Source organism: Syzygium oleosum, unplaced genomic scaffold (assembly GCF_021117445.2).
Source record: "Syzygium oleosum isolate NSW1041296 unplaced genomic scaffold, Sole_v2.1 Sole_v2.05, whole genome shotgun sequence".
In the NCBI taxonomy this organism is placed as follows: Eukaryota; Viridiplantae; Streptophyta; class Magnoliopsida; order Myrtales; family Myrtaceae; genus Syzygium; species Syzygium oleosum.
The window spans coordinates 12092395-12115790 of NW_026607489.1; the positions used below are offsets into that span (position 1 = coordinate 12092395).

At 38.8% G+C, this 23396-nt stretch overlaps 3 protein-coding genes across 4 annotated transcripts; 2 read left to right on the forward strand and 1 right to left on the reverse strand.

Annotated features, from left to right (window-relative positions):
• Window positions 1–5105: 5105 nt before the first annotated feature.
• Window positions 5106–5687, forward strand: LOC115678494 (uncharacterized). Its single transcript, XM_030601892.1, has one exon. The coding sequence runs from the start codon at window positions 5106–5108 to the stop codon at window positions 5685–5687; it is 582 nt and encodes a 193-aa protein (XP_030457752.1).
• A 1586-nt stretch (window positions 5688–7273) lies between these two features.
• On the forward strand, window positions 7274–20107 carry LOC115678409 (regulator of telomere elongation helicase 1 homolog). Of its 2 annotated transcripts, none has more exons than XM_030601803.2 (23): window positions 7274–7498; window positions 8240–8484; window positions 8831–8979; window positions 9432–9513; window positions 9635–9782; window positions 9996–10152; window positions 10342–10625; window positions 10767–10812; window positions 10994–11135; window positions 11218–11372; window positions 11979–12070; window positions 12150–12257; window positions 12348–12416; window positions 14034–14120; window positions 14707–14763; window positions 14876–14991; window positions 15590–15647; window positions 15713–15818; window positions 16217–16263; window positions 16369–16986; window positions 17822–17967; window positions 19116–19198; window positions 19644–20107. In XM_030601803.2, the coding sequence occupies exons 1-22, from the start codon at window positions 7397–7399 to the stop codon at window positions 19195–19197; spliced, it is 3096 nt and encodes a 1031-aa protein (XP_030457663.1). In that variant the 5' UTR covers window positions 7274–7396; the 3' UTR covers window position 19198; window positions 19644–20107. The 2 variants fall into 2 exon arrangements, with proteins under 2 accessions (XP_030457663.1, XP_056167563.1); XM_056311588.1 differs by lacking the exon at window positions 7274–7498 and adding an exon at window positions 7513–7636.
• A 662-nt stretch (window positions 20108–20769) lies between these two features.
• LOC115678413 (transcription repressor OFP14) lies at window positions 20770–22032 on the reverse strand. Its single transcript, XM_030601810.2, has one exon. The coding sequence runs from the start codon at window positions 21999–22001 to the stop codon at window positions 21096–21098; it is 906 nt and encodes a 301-aa protein (XP_030457670.1). The 5' UTR covers window positions 22002–22032; the 3' UTR covers window positions 20770–21095.
• Window positions 22033–23396: the final 1364 nt, after the last annotated feature.

The window sequence follows — 23396 nt, forward strand, 5'->3', positions numbered from 1 at the left end:
CTGACCTCGGCGCCGGTGGAAGGAAGACCTGTCCCCCCCTCTTGCGACACGCCACTCCACACTTATAAGGAGACCGTCACTTTCCTTCCGGAGGTCGCAAGCAGCAAAAACAACTCTGTAGAAGGAAATCATGATCGCAGCAAAAGGTTTGTCGAGCAGGGTCCAAAAGGCGATTCTAGTAGGATCCCCAGTCCCCTTGGTGATGTAATGCTTTGGGGTACCTACGTAAGTAACATAGATATAAGGAAAGCGCCTGACACTTATGTTAGGTCATCTTAGACTTACAAGTTCAGCATTATGGAAGAAAACAGAGAACGGGACCTCAGGATGGCAGCATTATGTAGAAGGTTAGGACATCTATGGACAGGCAGGAAGATTGTTGCCTTAGACAATGTTGTGACCGAAGCAAAACTGCAAGAGTGTGAACGTACTGTCTTTGGCAAAATCCATGGAAGTCCTTCTGTCAACTTCCAAGCTTTCCAAGCCACTATGAAGAAAGCCTGAAAAACAAACATAGTCATCTGTAAGCATCTACAACCTAGTTTGTTTTCCTTTGAGTTTGAATCTATTCAGGAAAGAAATAAAATACTGAATTCTGGACCATGGTCGTTCTCAAGCCATTTGTTGGTGATTAAACCATGGGAGCCAAGCATGCCACCACAATGTATTAGATTCGACTCATGTACCTTTTGGGTTCAAATTCATGGCCTACCTATTGAAGGAACAACTGAAGAAGGAATTAGAGAAATTGCTGAAAATATAGGGGAAGTTTCAGAAGTGCGAATAGAAACAAAAGGATATGCATCAATTGTGGTGGGGAGAGCTCGAGTTGTGTTAAAATTATCAACTCCCCTCTCATCGGGCATGCTATCCAGCTTTAGAGATAAGGAGCATTGGCTAGATTTTAAATATGAAAGACTTCCCCACTTTTGCTACTCCTGTGGGATAATAGGGCATTATGCAAAAAATTATGAACTAGTGCCTTATGTTGAAGACTTCATTTCCACATATCAAAAACTATTTTATGGACCCTGGCTCAAAGCTGAAGAGGCCTCTATCAGCCCCTTTTGGAAGGCCTTTTATGGGGATATTCTGGAAGGGGAAGAAGGGCAGGGGATGGAGTAGGAGATGGTGCCGGAAACCCCACAAAATGCTGGACAAATTACTTTGGTTCAGAATGTTGCAAGTAGCTCACATACCAGACTGAACAACAGACAAGAGGATAGGGGAAAGAGGAAACTTACTAAAAAGGAACTTATCGCCATAGCATGCAATCAGGAATTAGAAGAAGATGCTCATCCTGATTCAGCTATCCCACTGCAAATCGAACTAGCATCATCACAGACAATGAGTGCTGGATTGCAAAGCAAAAACAGAAAGCTAAAGGTAAGAAATTACAAGAAAGGCAAAAGATATGAACCGTATGATCAGAAGAGTCCCAAAGGACAAATGCTAGATGAAGCACGGCTCTTAGAAACTCCAGTGCACTTTGCAAAAGAACCTGAACAATGGGCTATGGTGGCTAGCCCTAATAAGCCACCGGGTTACAAGTGAAGCTTTTCTGTTGGAACTGTCAGGGGTTGGGTCCACCCTTGACGGTTCAAGCCTTAAGGGCCATTATGGCCCAAGAAAGACCCGATGTGGTATTTCTTATGGAGACCAAGAATCAAGAACATCTAGTACGTCGTTTAAGCAGAAATTTAAACTTTCAGAACTGTTTTACTGTTAATCCAGTAGGGATTGGGGTGGGGGGGGGAGGGGGGCGGTTTGGCTCTGCTGTGGAAGAGTGGGATTTCATTAACTGTCAATTCAGCCACAAATGAGTTCATCGATATTACCCTTTTAGGATAATGAGATGGCCCAACAATTCAGGGCTATTTTTGTGCATGCACCAACAATGTTTCAAGACAAAATACAATTATGGGAAGAGTTGAAACAACTGAGTATACAGAACAACTTGCCTTGGGTGTGTATTAGGGACTTTAATGAAATCTTGAATTATTGGGAAAAACTGGGGAAGCGGCCTCCGCAACAATATAGAATGAATGCATTTAGAGATTTCCTCAATACCTGTGGATTAATGGATTTAGAAAGCAAAGGTTGCGCATTTACTTGGGCTAGCAATCGAGAAGCCCAGGATTATGTTCAAGAAAGACTGGACAGAGCAGTTTGCAATATTGAATGGAGAATATGTTTCCCTCAAGCTGAAGTTTTCGCTTTACCGGCTATCGGATCTGATCATAGCCCCATTGTACTAGCCTTATCAGCAGAACCAACTAGAAGAAACAAGATGTTTAGATTTGAAGCATTTTGGATGGAAAATGAGGATTGTGGGAGGTTAATCAGCCAAAGCTGGAATCAGAATAGGTTACAACAATCTAATCTAGTGCAAAAAATACAAGCAGTCTCAATCGAATTGACCAGATGGAGTAGGAAAAATTTCCACAACAACCACAAGCAAATCAATGCATTGCAACAACAGTTAATGGCCTTGACCAATGATCAGACTTTGTATGACAATCAGAATAGAAATAGGGTTATAACTGAACAGATTGAAACATTGTGGAGACAGGAGGAAATGTACTGGGGCATAAGGTCTCGAATCAATTGGCTGAAATGGGGAGACAAAAACACAAAATACTTCCATGCGACGACCATTCAGAGAAGACAGAGGAACAGAATATCTATGCTAAAAAACGCTGACAATATGTGGATTCGTGATACCCAGACACTAAAAGAGATAACAATGGAATTTTTCCAACAGCTATATAGTTCAGAGGGCCCCCAAGAATTTCAACCTGTTTTGCAACAATGTCCAACTCTTGTCATGGCTGAAATGAACCAAGAACTGATGGCTCAAGTCACAATGGAGGAGATCCATACAGCAGCTTTTCAATTGGGCTCTTTGAAGGCACCGGGACCGGATGGTTTGAATGGCCAATTTTATCAAAGAAACTGGGATGCTGTAAAAAGTGGTGTTTATGATGAAGTGAAGAAATTTTTCTATTCTGGAAATCTGAATCCAGAATTAAACAGAACTCATATCACCTTGATCCCGAAAGTTCCTAACCCAGAAAGCTTGGATCAGTTCAGACCAATAAGCCTATGCAATTTTGCATACAAAATTATTTCGAAAGTCTTGACAAATAGATTGAAAGAGTGGCTACCGGTTATAATAGGAGGAGAACAGAGTGCATTTGTGGCCAGAAGACAAATCTAAGACAATATTCTGATTGTTCAAGAAGTCCTCCATTAATTGAGAATCAGAAAAAGAAAAAAAAAATTTCAGGCGGTGTTGAAACTTGATATGAAAAAAGCCTATAACAGGGTAGAGTGGGATTTTCTTGAAGCAAGCATGTTCAAAATGGGTTTCAGCAAATGGTGGGTAAAGAGAATAATGCAATGTGTAACTTCTGTCTCCTTCGGTGTAAAAATGAATGGGGAACCATTGCCCTATTTTAAGCCAACATGTGGAATATGACAAGGGGACCCCATATCTCCCTATTTGTTCATAATGATAGCAAACACACTCTCGGCTTTGATGAGAAAGGCAATACAAGATGGCACAATCTCTGGAATTAAACTAAACAGGTACTGCCCAACTCTATCTCATCTCCTCTTTGCTGATGATTCCATCTTCTTCTTAGATGGCAAGCTTACTGAATGTCAAAATCTTGCATTGATCCTAAATCAATATTGCTATGCATCTGGCCAAGCAATCAACTTAAACAAATCTGGTATATTCTTTAGCTCCTGCTGTCCACAGAACTTAAGAGACAATATGGCTGCTGAACTTAGGGTTCCAGAGAACAAGAAGACTGGCAAATACTTAGGGATTCCTTCGGATTGGGGAGAATCAAAGAAACAAATGTTTAGTTGGATTTTAGCAAGAGTCAATATAAAACTAGAAGGTTGGAAGGAAAAACTTATTTCAAAGGCAGGAAAAGAAACACTGATTAAAACTGTTGTTTAAGCTCTTCCTCAATATGCTATGTCAATATTCAAAATTCCAGTTTCAATTTGTCGGTCCATAGAAAGAAGGGTTGCAGCATTCTGGTGGAAAAATTCTGAAGCAAGGAAAGGTCTTCACTGGAAGAGGTGGGAAGTTCTAAAAACCAGAAAAGATAGAGGGGGTTTGGGATTTAGAGATCTAACATCTTTCAATAGAGCAACGCTTGGTAAACAAGCATGGAGACTATCTCAAAACCAGTCATCATTATGGAGCCAAATTCTAAAATGAGTTTATTTCCCTACAAGATCATTCTGGCAGTCTGGGAAGGGGACTTGACCCTCTTGGGGATGGCAGAGCATACTGATGGGCAGGGAGAAAATATCAAGTTCAGTCATGTGGTCAGTTCACACAGGGGACAAAATCAGTATTCGGGAAGATAGGTGACTCAAAAGAGGAATAATAGGAGGACCAGCAACCAGTCAAGAACCGGCTAAAGTTGCAGACCTAATTAATCACGAGGACAGATCATGGGATGTAGATAAGTTGACAATAATATTTGAAGATCAGATTGTCCATGAGGTGCTAGCAATACCACTTTGCAGCAGAGCAACAGAAGATAAACTAGTATGGACAGCCACAAAGTCGGGAGAATTTACGGTGAAGAGCGCATACAACCAAATCCGTGACAGAGAATTCCCACAGAAAGAAAGGCAAGCATCATCATCTTTCCAGCCGTCCCCCAAACTGTGGTGCCGAATATGGAAATTAACAATTCCCCCCAAGGTAAGACATTTTCTATGGAGTGCATGCCAAAAACGCCCTCCCCACGACAGAAAACATCTACAAGAGGAAAATATTACCTCATCCAGCTTGCCGTTTCTGTAATCAAGAGGCTGAATCAGTGGAGCACCTCTTTTTAATTTGCCCTTGGACAGCAGCAATTTGGACAGACCCATCAGTTCACATCAAAATCGCATGCAAGGAAATCACATGAATTGAGGTATGGATTCAAAAATATCAACAATAGCCTCACAAATTGCTATCACTAGATGAGATTGCTATTATCCTGTGGTTGATATGGAAGGCCAGAAATGAGTTTGTCTTTCAAAGAAAACCCCCAAATCCGAGAACCTTAATTGAGTCGGCAAGGATTATGACTCAAAACAATAGCAGGTGGAATCAACAAAGCTCAAATTTGTATACTGAACAGAGACTGTTACCTCAGCACTGGAACCCACAGACGAAGAACTCCTTCAAAATCAATATTGATGGATCTTTCCTTGAACATGCAACAGAAGGAGCAGTAGCCGGGATCCTCAGAGACGCGATTGGAACTTTGCTCGACGGCTTCACCGGGATAGTTCCGGCTACTTCATCGCTACACACAGAACTGCAAGCGCTACTGCAAGCGCTCCAAGCTTTCGTCGCCTGGAGAAACGAGCACATAGTGCTGGAGACGGACAGTCTTTTGATTGTCAAGATGTTGAATGAGCAAGGTCAAGTTGGCTGGGAAGATGAAGCTGCTGTCCACGAAGCCCAAATCCGTTTGGCCCACTATAGCAAGATAACTGTGGCCCATTGCAACCGAACCGCCAACCAAGCTGCTGATTGGATCGCTAAGGCACAACGTCAAAAATCTCTTTTTTCGTCTTGGCTCATGCGTCTCCCCCAACCTTTATGGGAGTTATTATGTTTTGATGCTCCCCTGTCGGGCTGTAGATCCAAGAACTCTTAAGTTTCAATCGAAGTGTTTCTTTTTTTACCAAAAAAAAACACATGTATGTGCATACATAGAAACATAGACGACGAGGAAAGGAAGAAGGATCATCATACTACCTGAACTAGATTCCTATGAGCCGACCAAACTTAAATTAAACCCGTCAAAATCACGGTTGCCTTCTTCTAAATAGATAATTTTGATTTTCGGACAAAAATAAAAGGACTATACCGGTGGTGTTACCCTTATTTAGAATTGCTAAGGTAAAAGCTATTTCGTATGGAAAATAGCGCAAGTGAGAATTTTCATCCATTTTCCTTTTTTCTCCCTTTCATAACCTGAAATGAGTAAAATACTTTCTTGGTAATTATTTTTAGGAAAAATGATTTAAATGGTTCCTCAACTCACATTCAACATGTAATGTCGTATATGAACTTTTAATTTATTCAACGTGATCTTTAAACTTTAGTCCATTTTGTAATGTCACCCATTGATATTTAATTTGTTTAAAATGATCCCTAAACTTTTGGTATGGGCTCGATTTAGTCTCTAGATTATATGAAAATGTCCGATATTATCTTTCTATCAATTCAAGTTAACGGAATTTGCTGATTTGGCTTCCAATCCAGTAAGTTTGAATGGTGGACAAAAAAAAAACATTACACGTGAATTATCTATGTAAGATATTCAACTCAAATTAGAATTTAATAATCATTTTAATTTGTTTAGTTTGTTCGGTTTAAAGAAAATGATTATCCATGTTATATGATGACGTGATTACTATATTTTGATTTGAGTTGAATATCTTACATGGATAATCCATGTGTAATGCTATTTTTTTGTCTGTAGTTCAAACTTATCGGATTATAAGTTAAATCAGCAAATTCTGATAACTTGAATTAATAGAAGGGTAACTTTAGACATTTTCATACAGTGCAGGGATTATGTTGAACATTTACACAAAGTTCAATGACCACATCGAATAATTAAAAGTTAAGGGACGACACTGCATATTAGACTAAACTTTAAGGATCACATTAAAAAAATTAAAAATTTAGGAACGACGTTGCAAATTGGGCCAAAGTTTAGAGACCATTTAGTTAATTAAGGCCAATGCGTTCATGGGTGCTAGTAAGAATTTGACATGATTTTTCTTTTTCGATCGTGGACTATCAATATATATTTTTTGGTCAAATGGATTATCAATATTTGTAACACCAAAATCTCGACAAGAAAAACCACAATTAGTCTTATAGCAATAAAATTTTTCAACGTGGACATTGCATTTAAGCTTTTCACGTCAAGCTCTTGCCAACTTCGATTGACATGCCGACTCCAGTTAATCGAATTTGGAGTCGGATGGATTCGATTATAAAAGTTAATGCGAGTTCCAGAGATTCGATAGATAGATCAAAATTTAAGGATTGGATTGCAAAAAAATGCACAAATTCAGGGTTCAGAAGTGGAATTTTACCCATTTTCTATTAAGCCCACGAGCAGGACACAGCTCAACACTTCAATAGCCCAATGGTACAGGCCCAAGCCCAATCGAGCTCGGATGTGGCGGGAAAATCTCCCATTCGCAATCGTCCTCCTCGTTTCGCCACCATTTTCGCAGTTTCTTTTCTTCTAGGGTTTCCTTCATTCATCGCTCCGAATCGATCGGAAAGATCAAAGTCCACCGGAACTCCGACGGAGATCGAGCTCCTGAAGGAATCAAAGCCGCAATGCCGACGTACGAGATAAGGGGGATCGATGTGGATTTCCCCTTCGATGCCTACGATTGCCAGCTCGTTTACATGGAGAAAGTCATCCAATCTCTCCAAGAAGTGAGCTGTGGAAATTGTTGCTTTCGTCGCGTACCGCATAGCTTGTTTTTACTAAGTGCATGCTTACATAGCTTTGTTTGGTTGCATATCGTTCATTCGAATCGACACTGGCTTTGTTATCTGGAGCTATGTCGTATGGTAATTTTGTCGCTCCGTTGTGTAGTAAGTGGACATTGTCGATGATGTTACATCACATATGAAATATGATCAGTTGATGTTGTGATTTCTATCAGACTAGAGAAGTTTTCGGTGTCTCTTCGAATTTGGTTTTCAAAATTCGTAGATGGACATGTTTTAGAACGAGAAAATATTTTGGTATGACAGATCATTCTGGCCAAGGAGGGAGTATTGCGCCCCACAATCTTTTAGTTCGGATGTATATGTTTCATGGTGATTTTGATGGTATAATTGCACTTCGTATGTTTCGTCCCTTAAGAAATCTGTAAAAAGGTGGGAAGAATTCTCTTTTTGTTCTCTCATATTGAACAACTCAAATGAACTCTTCTCTGACCACCGCAAATATCCACGCTCTTGCATCTTTAGCTGAATATATGAGAATATACCTTGAGTATCAGTAATGCCTTGGGGTGACATCGGGGGATTTAGAAAAATTGAATGCAGTTCACTTAATTTTGTAGTACCTGCTTATTCTATTGTGAAAGGGTATTCCCTTCTTCAATCTTTCATTATGAAATAAACTCAGCTTATTCATCATGATCTGTGGATTTTATGATCTTATAGAGGTGTAATGCTTTATTGGAGAGTCCTACTGGAACTGGAAAGACATTATGCCTTCTTTGTGCTACTTTGGCGTGGAGGAAGAGCTTGGGAGGCTTCTCGACTGGTTCTGCTAAAAAGGAAATAAGTAGTCAGCCAGACTCACTGTCTAATTCTAATGTAAATAATCTTCCGACCATAGTGTACACTTCGCGCACTCATAGTCAGCTGCGTCAAGTGATTCAAGAACTGAAAAGAAGCAACTACAGGTCAGAATTTTTTTTTTCGCCTCTGCACTTTTTCCCTTATACAGTCCGTATTTTGTTTGCATATCAGTTCCGCTCTGAGACTGTTATCTTGTTTAAATAGCTCCTGAAATTGGTAAATCTACCGCCTTGTCATAATTGGTCTCAATTTGGCCCGCAGGCATCTATGCAGTATGCTAGTATGTGCCATATATCAATATTTCCTGTTGTACTGCAGTAGAAGCAGCCATGAGTGTTAGATTTTTTCCTAGCAAATACATACAGCCAAAATTGTATCTGGCTTCTTAGTAATATATCTATGTCTTGTGTTTAGTCAACTTGTTGATTTAGAAGTTTGTCCAATTTGCAGGCCTAAGATGGTGGTCTTAGGTTCTCGAGAGCAATTATGCATCGATGATGAGGTTAGTTTGCTTCGAGGAAGAGCACAAAATAATGCCTGCCATTATGTTTGCAGAAAGGGTGCAAAGCGTCGCTGCAAGCATTATTCTCTCGTCACTGGTAATTGGAGTGTTTTTCTAGTCCTCCATAAGTGTGGCTACTTAGCAGATGCATTTCAATAGGTGGCAATATATCAATTCACAATATATATGTTTTGCAGTTTTTCAACTATAAAAACGTGAAGTAAGTTTTTTATTTCACGATCAGAGGGTGTTGGTAGTTTCTCCTTTATAAACTTTTAGTATCTTGACATGTATTACATGTTATCAGAACTAACGAGGAAAACATTTTTGATTTTTCTTTGACATATCAAAATAGAGAATATTTAGCATTAGTTTGTTATTATACTTCGGTTTAACTCATTAGTAGCTGTCTCCTTTACTTTAATACATTACCAACTGCCCACGCTGTTATGCTGGCAATTTTATTGGTTTCTATCTTTTAACACACTTGAGTAATCTGGCTTCATACAATTATATCTAACTTTTGTGCATCTCCATGCTTTCTATAAGACTATGTGAAGAACAATCCATGTCTTGGAGATGATCCTATCGACATAGAGGACTTGATTTCTATTGGAAGAAAATCTGGGCCGTAGGTTCTCTTCTGTCGATCATTCTGATTTTGATAATTTTTCCTGGTTTTGGAATGCTATTATTTTGGCTGCACTATGGACCTTTTTGCTTGTTCAATCCTTTATTGAAAATTTCTGTAGGTGTCCTTACTATATATCAAGAGAGCTCCACAAGGCTGTTGATATTCTTTTCGCTCCCTACAATTATCTGATTGATCAAAGCTACAGGAAGTCGTTGTCCCTTGACTGGAACAATAGTATACTCATTTTTGATGAAGCACACAACTTGGTGAGTAAACAAACTTGAAATTTGTACCTGCGAAGCTTGATTATTTTGCCATCAAACTACGATAGATGTACTTCCAGTTTTTTTTTTTTTTTTGATTCTCTCCTTTCCTGTTTCAGAGCTTAAATATTTGGGGAAAATAAAACAATCTGCTCTTATTGCTGCTTTATATCTTCATGTTAGCTTATTTACATCCATAAGACCAACAAAATGCAGGAAAGCTTATGTGCAGATGCTGCCTCATTTGATCTGCCTTCTGGACTTCTGACAGCTTGCATTTCTGAAGCCAAAAGTTGCGTTGATCTCTCCGTTGATAGAAGAGATAAATCAAATGATAAATCTCGTAACCCGGACAATTTTGCTATTCTTAGAGGTGCAATATCTTGGTAAACTTCAGATACTAATACTTTAGTATATTATCTATGCTTGATGGAGGGCTGCTGTGGTAGCTTTCGTTTGCAAACATATTGTAAAAGAAGGTGTGAGCATTATAGCGCACTCAAGCTGTATTACTGTATTCTTCTTTCTGAAGCAAGCTTACGTTATAATTCTCATCCTGCAGCATTACTTCTGAAGCTTGAAAAGAGAATTGCTGAAGTACCTGTTGAATCCAAGGAATTTGGTTTTACCAAACCTGGACCTTACATCTATGAATTATTTTCTGAACTAAACATCACTCATGAAACTGCCTCTATGCTCACTGGAATAATTGAGGAGGCTTCTGTGCTTCTTGAGGAATCCAAGGAACTGGAAGCAAAGGGTGGCATTTGCAGGCTTGAAACTATGGGTGAAATTCTTAAGCTGATCTTCAAAGAAAGGGAAAATGCTCATTCGAATTTTTATCGTGTAAGAAGCTTACGAGTTTTAAGCTTATCATTCGACAGTTGAATGTGCATCCCTGCCAAGATCAACATTAGCTGTTAGTTTTATATTTTTATAACAATTTGACCATTTTCTAATTTCAACACTTTTACTTCTTGTTTTTAGCTTCATGTGCAGGAACTTGACGCTCATCCTTCATATGGTTTAAAAGGTAACTTAAGAAAGTTTTGATGCTGGAGTGAATTAATTATTCTTTTGTGTTTGTTCATATATTGGATACCCATCCAACAACCACCCACTTAGCGGTATGTGTATAGACGCCAATAGTATGATGAAATCCATTTACACCAGAAGAATCTGTCCTTATATGTCTATTTCTTTTGGTTGTGCAGGCAAGGCATCAAGGACTCTCAGCTGGTGGTGTTTCAATCCTGGATTAGCAATGAAAGAGTTTTCAAAGATGGGAGTTGGTTCTATTATATTGACCTCTGGCACATTGTCTCCCATGGATTCATTTGCTCAAGAACTTAATCTGTGAGTAACTTAATGGTGAATTTTATTTTCTTGTTTCTGACTGTCAATATTGCTGAAAAGTGAATACTGTTGGATGACTTAGAGATTTTCCTGTGCGGCTGGAAAATCCTCATGTCATATCTTCGAATCAGATATGGGCTGGAGTGGTAGCAGCTGGTCCATCTGGCTGCTTATTTAATTCCTCTTATCGAAATCGGGATTCCTTAGAATACAAGCAAGAGCTTGGCAATGCTATTGGTAAGTCTGATTACTGCTGTTAAGCACTCATTCTCAAGTTAATTAGTTTATGGTGCGATTGTTCTTTGGTACTGATGACTTTGCCACTCAATTTCATTGATGGAAACTCTGATGATTTCCTTTAGTTTAGTCTCTTATTATTGTTTAAAGGCAATTGCCGAGCCTAGCACTTGATAGTTTTTTTTATAATGTGGTTATTTTAGTTCTCAAAGCCCTTATTCCTGTTCTGATTCGTCAAGATAGAAATTTAGCAACAAAGTTGAACTTAATATAGTTATTATTTCACCTGTTTGTCCTAAAGATATAAAATCCAATTTATAAAATTGTGTTATGACATTTTATTTTCCGCTATGCAATCCATGTCTATCCACGTTTTTGCTGATGCCTTTGCTTATATGGAACTTTAAAATTGATTTTGTGGTCCAATTGAAAATTTGGTAAACCATCATTGTGGTTGTTTATTGTAAAATTCATATGTTTCATTCATTAGGTTGTCATGTCACTTTGATATAGAAGTCTCATATTATAAAATTATGGTTTGAGACCCATTGTAATACTTGATCTTTTTTTTTTGGGTTGAATTAATACTTTAGCTTTATGTTGCAGTCAATTTCGCTCGAATAGTGCCGGATGGACTGCTTGTATTTTTCCCTTCTTACTACATTTTGGATCAATGTATTCAGTGCTGGAAGAATATGGTGAGACATTCATCATGACTGGTAAATAATTGAGATTTTTATACTGTTTACTCCAATAAATTCTCTTTGTTTGTAATAGGCTCATCCCAATTCAGTGGACTCTAACACCATATGGGAAAGGATTTGTAAATATAAAAAGCCCGTTGTGGAACCTCGACAGTCGTCACTCTTTCCTTTAGCCATTGAGGTCATCATTATTGCAAGTTCAATAAAAAAATTCCACTATTCCTGCAGATGTGCGAGATTATAGCATGGCCTCATTTCATTCTTTTGACAGGACTACATGTCTAAGCTCAATGATACCTCAAACTCAGGTGCAATATTCTTTTCAGTTTGTCGTGGCAAGGTATAGCTTCTTTCATGGACACGATGGTCACAAGTTTACAAAGACATTGCATCATGTATTGACTTTTTACAAGGGTTTGGTAAATTGCCATACAATTTTCACAGAACAACACTGGTTATCTGGAGATTCTCAGCCTGTAATATTCTAAACTTGTCATGTCATCGATCTATCTTAATTTATCAATCCTATCCTTTCAATATCTATTCCTTTGAGCTTTCAGATGGGGTATGTTTGGGATAAGCAATAGGGCTTTCTTTGGTTGAACAAAAAGTATTGACCCTTAAGAGGAGTTTTCTTTGTATGTGAAATCAAATTTACTGCGTGGCATCAGCAAGTAGCATACTTAGAAGCGCATAAGGTGAATTATGATTCCATATCTAATCAATCCTAAACTAGTTGTCTTGTTTCTAGTGTCTTTGCCTTCCAAAATATTCTCCCAAGAATAAAAAACAAATTGCAGACATTCTCCTTGCAAATGCTATCCTTTGTTTTTGCTTGCTTCAAATGTTAATTTTTCATTTTTGAGCCAAAGCACTTAATTTTGCTTGCTTCAAATGTTCATTGATGTACACTGTCTAGTCGTTACACATTGTGTTTGAAGGTCTCGGATTCTGTCAATCTTGTTAAGTTAGAACTTGAAATATTATGCATTAATCTGACTTCTTTACAGCATTGGTTCACTGATTATCTTTGGATAACATATGGTTCGGGAATGGAACTGTGCCATGTATTATACATGATTTCGACTTCAATATTTTTAAAATTCTTTTATACATGATTATCTTTAATATGTTTTACTCTTAGACTTTCATAAGTATGTTTAGCAGATGTTATTAACCTAATATCATACATGTGATCCTATTTTTAATAGATATTTATACAGCCAAACATGTTATATGTCAAGAAATTCTCATTTTATTTTATATGATACAACGATTTAGTCACCGCATATCAGTTGAAAATAGCGATACTCTTCATGTAACCGTCTACAGTGAGGGCAAGTGTCAACAGGGTGACATGAATTCATCCTTTTAGTTGGATAACCTCTTTTGAGTGTATCTATGAAAGGAGAATCCGGAAAAATTAACTGACAATAATTATGTTCTTGCATAGACATGATAAGGGTGGTTAACGGCTAAAAGTTTTGAATTGCCCTTCGGTGGCAAAAGTAGTGTCCACAGGTACTTATTGAGCTACAGAAGTTGGATGCTCATCCAGTTCAACATCTCTATCCTCTTCAATTTCAGATGGTTAAAACTAAAATTGATATTGTTTCCCTGGAAAAGGTCAGATAGGAGAACTTTACCTTAAGTTTATGTAAAATATTCCTTACATGTGACTAACTTCCAATTCCTATTTTGTTTTTTTCGAAAGTGACGAATTAGCAGGGACAAAAACTGTTGGTCTCTTAATATCTTGTCATCCTCAATTGCAACATTATGCTTTCAGTTGTTTGCATTGGCATTTCTATTTTTATTTCTGAAGTTTTCTCCTGCTCTGCTGTACATCCTGGTTACTGTTTGATACTTTATACGATTTGATTTAGATAGAATGTTGACATTACATCTTAGACTCTCCTGAATATAGACTAGTATGGCACTTCCATATATTTTTCAGGTAAGTGAAGGATTAGATTTTGCAGACAATGCTGGCAGAGCTGTTGTAGTCACAGGCTTGCCATTTGCCACTAGGACTGATCCAAAGGTATCATTGTGCTGGCCTCTTGTTTAACTTCTTACATGAAGATTTGCTATGAGTACTTATTTGCACCAAAAAAATAAAGAAAGTGATTGGCTATCTTTCTTAAATAAATGGACCACAAGGACCTTATGAACCATACTGCGGTAATTTTTTCTCTTGTCTCTCCATTCCTTGCATGTAATCTATTTAGTGGTTGTTAAAATTTTAGGAAGATGTGATTGTCCCAGTTCATGACAGTAATGAGGAACAAAATTGATGTTTACCGCTTTGTAGTCCACATATTTTCATTAGGAGCATCATAATATGCATATGCATCCAAAAATTGTGGAAAATGGACAACGTTGATGAGCAAGATAAATAAATGGCCTGTTGGCCCTATGTGGGCATAAGATATTGGTTTGTGGAGAGGGCTCTCTTGGTTCCAACTTATTAAAACAAATAATATTAAGGGTTAATTTGTAGTTTGTCAGGTGTTACTCGGTTGTGTTTGAAAGTATTCCTAGAAGCCATCGTCAATGGTTCTATGAACTTTTTTTGCATAATTGAAATTTGAGGTCCCACTTTCTCATCTGATAGACCAGTTTGACAGGTTCGTCTGAAACGAGAGTACTTGGATGAGTTGGCACGCTTGCAGAAGGAAAGGAGGGTAGCGTCCTTGATGCTGGATTAAAATTTTGCTGTTGACATATGTTTGCTTTCTTTAATAAAATTTGGACCTTTACTTGCACTTGCAGATTCTTACTTACTTGCACTTGCAGATTCTTACTGGAGATGAATGGTATAACCAACAAGCATTGCGAGCTGTTAACCAGGCTGTAGGACGTGTTATTCGTCATCGTGATGATTATGGAGCAATAATCATGTTGGATGAAAGGTTATCATTTGTTCTTGTCTCATGAATCTCATCTAAAACCGTGAGAAGATGTCCTTATCTGCATTTACTAAAGCATGTCTTGAATAGAGCATATTTACATGCCTATAACTTCATTTTCTTCGATAGTTTCAATTTTGCATATTGCAAGCATGTTATGAAGATCGGGAAGTTCTAGCATTTAAAGCTTTCCAAGCTTGCTTGTTGATGGCCTGGCACAAACTTCTGCATATTGGGCATACAAGTTATGTACCTAGGGAGTTCTCCCCTTTATGTGCCCTTTGTTGTCGTTCTGACAAACAAATTTGTTCTTTCAGTATGGGCATGGATGAAAATCAGGTACTTAAAGGGAGGAGGGTAGCAGATGAAATATTCCAAGATAAATAAATAAATGAAACTGTCCACATAGTTTTGAGTAGATAGCATAATAAATCATAGTGTTTCTCACTGTCAGAAGTTCAAACACCACTTATGGACTTATATTTTCATACTATCACTGTCCCTGTTCTCCTTAAGCATGCTGGTACTTTAATAACCACTTGTAACCAGTTCAACATGGATCCTTTCATAGTTTTATCTTTTCATCTTGCAACTTGTACAGATTTGCACAGCCGAATCGTCAGTCCCAAATATCACGTTGGATACAGCCTCATATTAAGGTAAATCTAGTGCCTCACAGCTTCTTACAGTTCTCTCTCTCCATGACTAATCGCTGTCATTGCAGTGTTACTCTAAGTTTGGAGAAGTAGTTTATCATTTGACCCGTTTTTTCCGAGATGGAGGGAACCGTGTCCCTGCAAAGCCAAAGATATTGCAACATAAAAACAGTGGTAAGCTCTATGAGCTTTCTCCATTTCTATAAAATTTATGTTCAGACATTGATCAATTTCTCTAGCTGCATTTTTCTGAGCTATTTATCCATCAAATGCTGATAAGTTTGGATCCTTCTCTGTGCTTGATGTTCTGAAATTACAACATGATAAATAACTTTTCTCATATCCACTTGATGTGAACCTACCATTGTTCTTTACTATGTCCATCTATCTACCCTCTTTATAACATCCTTTTATCCAACTGGAGAGACCATAGATTTACCTTATTATGAGGCTGATAAAGAATCCTTTCAATGTTGCTGATATGAACTTGTGTAACAATAATAGTGTACCCTGCCTGATAAATTTGCTTTACGTTGATGTTACAGTAAATGGGTAAATGATACTGTATGCAGGAGATACAAAAACTGCGGAACCTATACCCATTTGTCAAACTCCTCCGGTAAACCTTTTGTTCTTTTTCTCTAGATTTGGATTGCACTTCCCTGTGAACTTCTGCCCTTGCCATTTTTATTTATTGGTTGCTTGTTAATGGTTGTCATTACAGGCTTTGCCAACAGATGATGATGGCAATGTACATCCGGTATCTTTAGCTTGTGAAATGAAAAGAACCACCAACTCAAGCCAGTTGAGAGAAGTTATTCCTGCCAATCGCTCTTCTTTTACTCTGTCGAAAAAGTTCCTGGGATCAATAGGGAGTTCTTCAGGGAATTATACCGGTGATGGACAGAAGTTACTAATGTCGGGGAGGGGTAATATGCAGCAGAAAAGTGAAATAGTAGATTTAACTGCTGATTCCCTAGTTGATGAGAAACCATATAAAGGACTAACAGCACCGTGCTTTACAAAGAAGCGCAAAATATCTCCCCTAATGGACTGTGTTATGCTTGATGCTGGAAATAGCAGTCAGTTTGCCAGTGGTGCCAAATGTTCGCAATCAGAGTGCCGCTCTTCATGCGTAAATTTAGTGGAATTGGACAATTCATCTACTTCTGATAGTAGCAGCAGAAAACAAGGCCAAGCTGGTTCGATTTCTCTTCCTCAAGATGATGAGACTATTCCAAGAATCGATGCTAATTCTCTCTCAGAGGGATACAAAGGTGTCCAAAATGCTACTGCACCTGGCAAAGATGAGGAAGATAAAGGATCTGCTTTTCTGTTGCAGGTACAGAACTCAAAAGCACGAGAAATGGAGTGGGTGTATATTTGTTTTGTTTCCTTATCAGGTCAACTCAATTATAAAGGATCATGACAGCTTTGTCAATTTCCTAAACGGCCGCCATAAATGTCTGCGTGTTCAATTAAAATCTATAGATGGTAGTTTTGGTTTACTGTGTACAAGTATCCAGTAAGAATGCCTACAACGTTCAAACTAGAGTACTGCATCCAGTGCTTTCTTTTCCCTGTCAAATAGGAAATTCATCATGGCTCTACGAAGTGGCTTTTCATGAAGGTTTTGTGAAATGGTATGCAAAATCTGATTAATTGCAAGATGCTGCTGCAGCATAAATCTGAAGTTCGAGTTTTTCTCTGTGACCAAAAACAGAAGTCGTTCTATTCGTGTTATAGTCATCAATCCTTTCAGAGCTCTTTAAAATAGTTACTAATCCAGGGGAAAAAATTCCTGTAAGTACAAGTAAGTTTTGTTAGATAGTATGCCGAGAACGAATGCTTAGTGCTATTGTCAAATTCATTCAATGGATGGGTCACCTTGATGGTCCGGTTTTATAAATGATGGTACAGGAAAAAATGTCCTTGATGTATCAATTTTGCTACCACAAGATCTTGGGGTGGATTCACTCTTTGAGAATGACTTCTTGGTGATTTGCTTCTCTGATCTTTATGAATGGACTGTCAAGATGATGTGTGGGGCTTGTCAATGCATTGCAGTCTCTTCAGATATCCTGAGCTTCTTGGTGTTCCTTTTTCAAATTTTTTTTAATTGTAATGCATGACTCCAACCTTTTGCAATTGTTGCCATTAAAATCTCTTTTACCCAGGTTCAGGAGAAACTTAGTGCTTCAGAATATAAAGAATTCGTTGGGTTTATGAAGGCACTGAAGTCTAAAGCAATGAAAATAAGTTACGTTCTTCAGTCGATTGCAAGACTGTTCTCTGGACCAGAAAGGCTTCAGGTTTCTAAAAGGTAATGATTTGTGTGCAGTGTTGGGTTTTCATACTATAGCTCAAATCATCATGTTACACTTGTCCATGAAAGCAGATTGACCCGGTTGGTCGAACTAGTCACCTATGAAGGTCAACTGTCAAGTGTCAACTAATCTAAACGTTCAAGTTATTAGATGAATGCGTGGTCTGTTATATTAGTACTCCTATCCTCTCCCTCACGTGTTGACTGAGATTTGATCTAATAATAAACGTGAAAAATTGATGAGAAACGGGAGGCAAATGAGGAACCTAGAGAGATTTGACTACTAGACCTCCTATTTTGATACCGTGTAAAATTTTTAGACCATTGTTAATTCCCAATAACTTAAACTGTTAAATGATGGCTTGGTTTAATATGTAGATGCTCTAACACATTTAGGTGTCTCCTCAAACCCCTTTTTAAATTGTCTCATGCTTAATGCTTAATTAGTATTCATTGGTTTTTCTATCTGTCCTGTTAGACGGATAGCAAATAGTTACATTTGGGTATTTCTGTGTGAGCATTTCAGTCGTGTTGATGGGCAGTTAATTTTTTTTCAAAAATTTCGAAGTGTCCATGTGGATTTCCACTCGCTTATAGGAACTTCCTCAGAGAATGGAGGATTATAGTTTTGTGAGGAGCAGCCAGCCACAAAGATCCTTATTGTTTAAAGCTTTAAGTCAATGCTTTTGTACTTGTCTTTTTTTTTCATTAAGTAATTTAATATTTGTTTATTATAATAATGCTAGTCATAGCTGAACTACTGTATTATGATCAGGCTTTCATTTATCATTGGGATACTTAACATGTGAAATACTATTGATGTGTCATAAATCTGTTTCATTTTTGTACCCTAGTGTCCCTCCACATCTATTTCGAGGACATGTCATCAAGCTACTGTACACTAGGCCGTTTCTAGTCTGCCAGTGTAATTTTTTTCCCCCATGGATGAAGATACGAGTTTCAGCATTACTCTAGTATACTCTATACTTGCTGTGTAGTTCCTTTTCTTTACTGCATTAAAATTTTTAACTGACATCTAGTAGGGAAAAAAGGGTCAGTTGCTGTTGCTAATAATAGCTAGAATGTTCTGTTTCTTATTAGAAAATGTATGTTTCATGTCAGAACCTCATTGTCGCTTTTGACAGATTTAAGGATTTTATCCCCATGAAGTATCACTCTCTGTATGAGAAGTATCTTGGAGCAAATGATGGCATCACAGATGGTTGAAGTAAGGATTTGTTGAACTTTCTTATTTAATATGTCTATTTTAGCATTCTCTTCAGTAATTTTCATTAAGCTTTTCGTTCTTTATCCACGACAAAAATGAGATGGTGTTCTAAGCCTACAAATATACTGGATATGGGTTTTAGAAACCAAGCATTATATGTGGACTAAGTGGGATTATGGCAACTAAGTTTTTAATCCACTTGAATCACATCTATTTTTACTGAGTCTTATGATGTCAAATGCAAATGAAGCATGGTGGAAGATACTCACATGGTCCCCTACTTATCACAGTCGTGAAGAGTCAAATTGAACTATTCATCTTCTCTCTTTTTTCCCTATCATTCCTTTGAAGTGGAAAAGATAGGATATGACATGCTTGTGACTCTTTTTCCTTACAATTACACATCCTGTCTGGGAAATATGCACACTAGTCGTCTTTGCTGAAGTTTCAGGCAAAGTTGATGGTTCGTTGCTGGGGACAATGAGTTTTCACTTGATGAACCTTGGACTGTACTTAACAACCGAGTCATAATACTATTCTTTTGATGGAAGACACAAGCAAAGGCAATCTTACAATTTTCCAGCCCCCCCGTGCCACATGTTTTGGTTCAATACAGATGGCGTAACCCAAGGATGATGGAGATTTAAGCAGAGGGCTGCATGTCAATCGGCTCTGCAGTTTCGTATCAGTAGCGTTTGTGTTGAAATCGTTTGGATGCTGAAGCTATCAGGCACTGCTATAACTTGACCACTGAAAGAGTTCATTCTCTTCCCAGATCAAATGAAACCCTGTCTTCCATCGTCCTTGTAATTTAACATGCTGCGAGTTTATCGGGAGTAGTCCCTTGTTTTCATGGTCTTGTATAGATGGAAATTTTATAAGTCTAGTGGAAATAGATGCTCCCTCTGAGTAGCTGTCATAATTTTCTCCTGAAAGTTCATTGGTATTAGCACGTGTTTGGGAGTTGTTCCTGGTGAAAATAATTGAATGCGGTATTGTTAACTGATGGTTTCAACGGTCAAGATTTGTGTTCTGGACAGGGGTGAGCGGTTTCAGGGTGGTTGGAATCTACTTTGTCGGAACCGATTCCCAATTTTTTATTCATTGAAATGACAAACTTTAGTAAACTAGTTTTTTTTTATAAGAGTAAAGGCGGTAACAACAAGAATATGAGATGCAAGATATAATTTAAAGGAGATAATGAAAGTTTCTCAATCCAGATCGATCTGGTTTTGTATCTAGAATCGGGAATCGGACCGATGGTAGTCAGTTCCAAAAATTTGGAACCGGGCCAGAACCGGCCTGGTAATTTCTGTCAGGTCAAGTTTCCGGATTAATCCTTAGACCGGTGCTCATCCCTACTATCCGGGTCTTTTTCTTTTCTTTTCGTTTTTCTATTAAACGCGGGGTCGCTACGGTTCAATGCAAATCAGAGTAGAAAGCACCATTCGTGCACTTTTGCTCAGGAAAAAAAAAACTGAAAAACGCAGAAACAATTTATCTCTACCTTCCATCCAAATCATAATACCGAAATTCAAGGGAATCTGCCCAATACCTCTAAATAAATCACCTTCTTCAAAACACTCCTTTCCCGTCATTGTAAGGCTGGTAAGGTCTCTAAGATACAATAATAAATAGCGGATTAAACTAGATCCAGGAGGGCCACTGTGGAACGTGCCAAGGCAAGTTCCTGCACAACATCGGGGAACAACCCCCGGACAAAGATCATCGTAACCACCTCCTAAACCTTACCGAAAGCAAGAAACAAACAAAGCTCAAGGATAACCAAAACACGTAATTTAGCATGAGACCCTTCTCCATTATGAACAACATCGCATGTGATGGAGCCATGGAATTCAACACCTAGGGGCGGTCCACCTGGTACACCCCCTTTAATTTAATTCGAATTCGACCTAGATTGACGTTTACACATCTCTCTCCTAGTTTTCTTCCTTCCCTCCTTGTTCCGTGACCTTGCCGGAGCCGGAGCCGGAGCCCTGCTGCCGCCGCGGTTCCGGCGCAGGACCACTATCAGATCCACGAAGGCGCTCAGTATGTACTTGTAGGACTTCTTCTCGTTCAGGTTCAGGTAGCAGAACAGAAGCTCCTCCATGAACTCCCAATCGACCTTTGCATTGCCGTCGAGCCTGGCCTCCACCATGTCTTGCATGGAGCGCTTGAAATCGTCGTACGGGCTCGTGGAATGCGTCACCATGGCGATGCAGTCATCGGGGAGCGAGACCTTCGTCTCGTTCTCGTGGGGATTGTCTGAACTCCCCGTGGTGATGGTCGTGGTGGTGGTTGAGGTAGTCGCGGTGGTCGCGGTCGACGTGGAGCTGGAGGCCACGTCCTCCGACATGGTCAAGCTGCTCCGGGCTTCCTCCATCAGGGAGCTCGACGAGCCGGGGGCCACGAAGAACCGGTTCGACCCGCAGAGGTTCAACGGCGGGTCGATGAACCTCGGCGACTCGAACAAAACCGGATCGCACCCGCCGCGTTCCTTCTCGTCGTTCCCCTTGCCCTTCTTGCACGCTCCTCCCCCGTCGTCGTCTCGGAGATACAGCGACTTGAAATTCTCGAAGAGGAAGCGGTCAACGTCGTCAAGAGTCGCCGCCTCGCCGCCGCCCCCGCCGCCGTTCCTGCCCCGGTCGACGGCGAACGACTGCGTCTTCGGGTGCTTGCACCCGGCGAGAATCCAGTTCTTGGAGGCTGAGACGGAGTCGTGAACTGGAGGAGGTGTGCGATTAGCCTTCTTGATCTTGGAAAGGTAATCCTGGAGAGATCTTTGGAGTTTCTTAGGCATTTCTCTTCTTTCAGCATTTGGGTGGAGCCTCAAACTGAATATCAAGAACGGCAGGTCGGTCCATATAAATAAGCGGAACGCCAAAAATGTAACTTGTGCATATACATTATAAAAATGTAAATGCTGCTTGAAACATACGTCTTGAATTCGCTATTAAACAAGGGCGTTAAGGATATTGAAATAACTGCGAAATAAAAATTAAGATTAAATAGGCATTAATGTGTAATTATTTCGATGCAATTGGAGTAAATTTGAGAGGGACATTGGATTTTAGAAAAAAATTTAGATGAATTATAAGTAACGTAAATGCTCATTACTGAAGTTTCGGTTGAGGGTTGAGATTGGGACTTGACGGTATTTAATAAAAACAGCTAACTCCCGTCGAAGGACTCTATCTCCATTTCGACTAATCAAAGCAGTTAAGTTTTTCACCCCCCCCATGGAAAATTTACTCAAATCGATGCGAGTTTGAAATGATTTTGCTCCCTCGAGAAAACGTACTCTTTTTATGATGACACTGTTGATGCTCTCGATCACTACCAAAAAAACAAATACTAATGCCCACAGTCGACAATCGGATCCATATTTTTAAAGGGTTAATATTACGAAAAACTCCAAACTGATATATCTGTAATAAATTTATTCTAAACTAGTACACATGTGGTAAATTTACCCTATGTTAATTTTCGTTAAATTTTATCGTCAAATTGCTGAATCGGATGACATGTGGCAGCTAACCGGTGTACCGGTTTGGGATTTTTAGGGTAGTAAGCACTAGATGAAGTATGAAATCTATGAACATCAAATTCAATAGTGAATTTGTCAACCATTTAGGAAGTTGCCACTCTGGAAACAAGATCTTACCGGTGGAATTAAGAACTCACTAGTGACAAATAGTTACCATCGTAGGCCCGCTTTTATCCCGGTAAGTTACCAACGTAGCCCGGAATTTACCTACTTCGAGTAGAATAGTAAGTGATCCAACTTCTTCAGAAATTTGCCACTTAGCAGATGACCCACTTGTAAAATTTTAAAGCACTCGGTAATCTACTGCATGCTTAATCGATTCGAGGATAGTAAAATCGCGATTTCTTCGGTAAGTTACCAGTTATTTAACGGGTCCATTTGTAAAAATCTAAAGCACTCGAAAATCTATTGTCCAATGGGGGTGTGGTAAAATCGTTATTTCAACAGCACGTTATGAATTACTTGACGGGACTAATCATAGAATATTAAAGCACTCGGATAGTTTGATTATTATTCTTGACTTGATTTATCATTACAAAAAGTACAAAAATCAACTATCGACAACTAGATTTTGAAGACGGTAAATTGCTTATTTTGTAAAATCAAAGCAATTGGTAATCTATTGTAGAATGTGAGTGCGGTAAAAAC

What these genes read in the sequence shown, in the direction of transcription:
- LOC115678494 (XM_030601892.1), top strand. Translation starts at nt 5,106, where the DNA reads ATGACTCAAAACAATAGCAGGTGGAATCAACAAAGCTCAAATTTGTAT.
- LOC115678413 (XM_030601810.2), bottom strand. Translation starts at nt 22,001, where the DNA reads ATGCCTAAGAAACTCCAAAGATCTCTCCAGGATTACCTTTCCAAGATC.
- LOC115678409 (XM_030601803.2), top strand. Translation starts at nt 7,397, where the DNA reads ATGCCGACGTACGAGATAAGGGGGATCGATGTGGATTTCCCCTTCGAT. An exon ending in TCTTTCCTTTAGCCATTGAG is followed by an intron (nt 12,258 to 12,347) that starts GTCATCATTATT and finishes TTCTTTTGACAG; the next exon opens with GACTACATGTCTAAGCTCAA. An exon ending in AGGCTTCAGGTTTCTAAAAG is followed by an intron (nt 17,968 to 19,115) that starts GTAATGATTTGT and finishes CGCTTTTGACAG; the next exon opens with ATTTAAGGATTTTATCCCCA.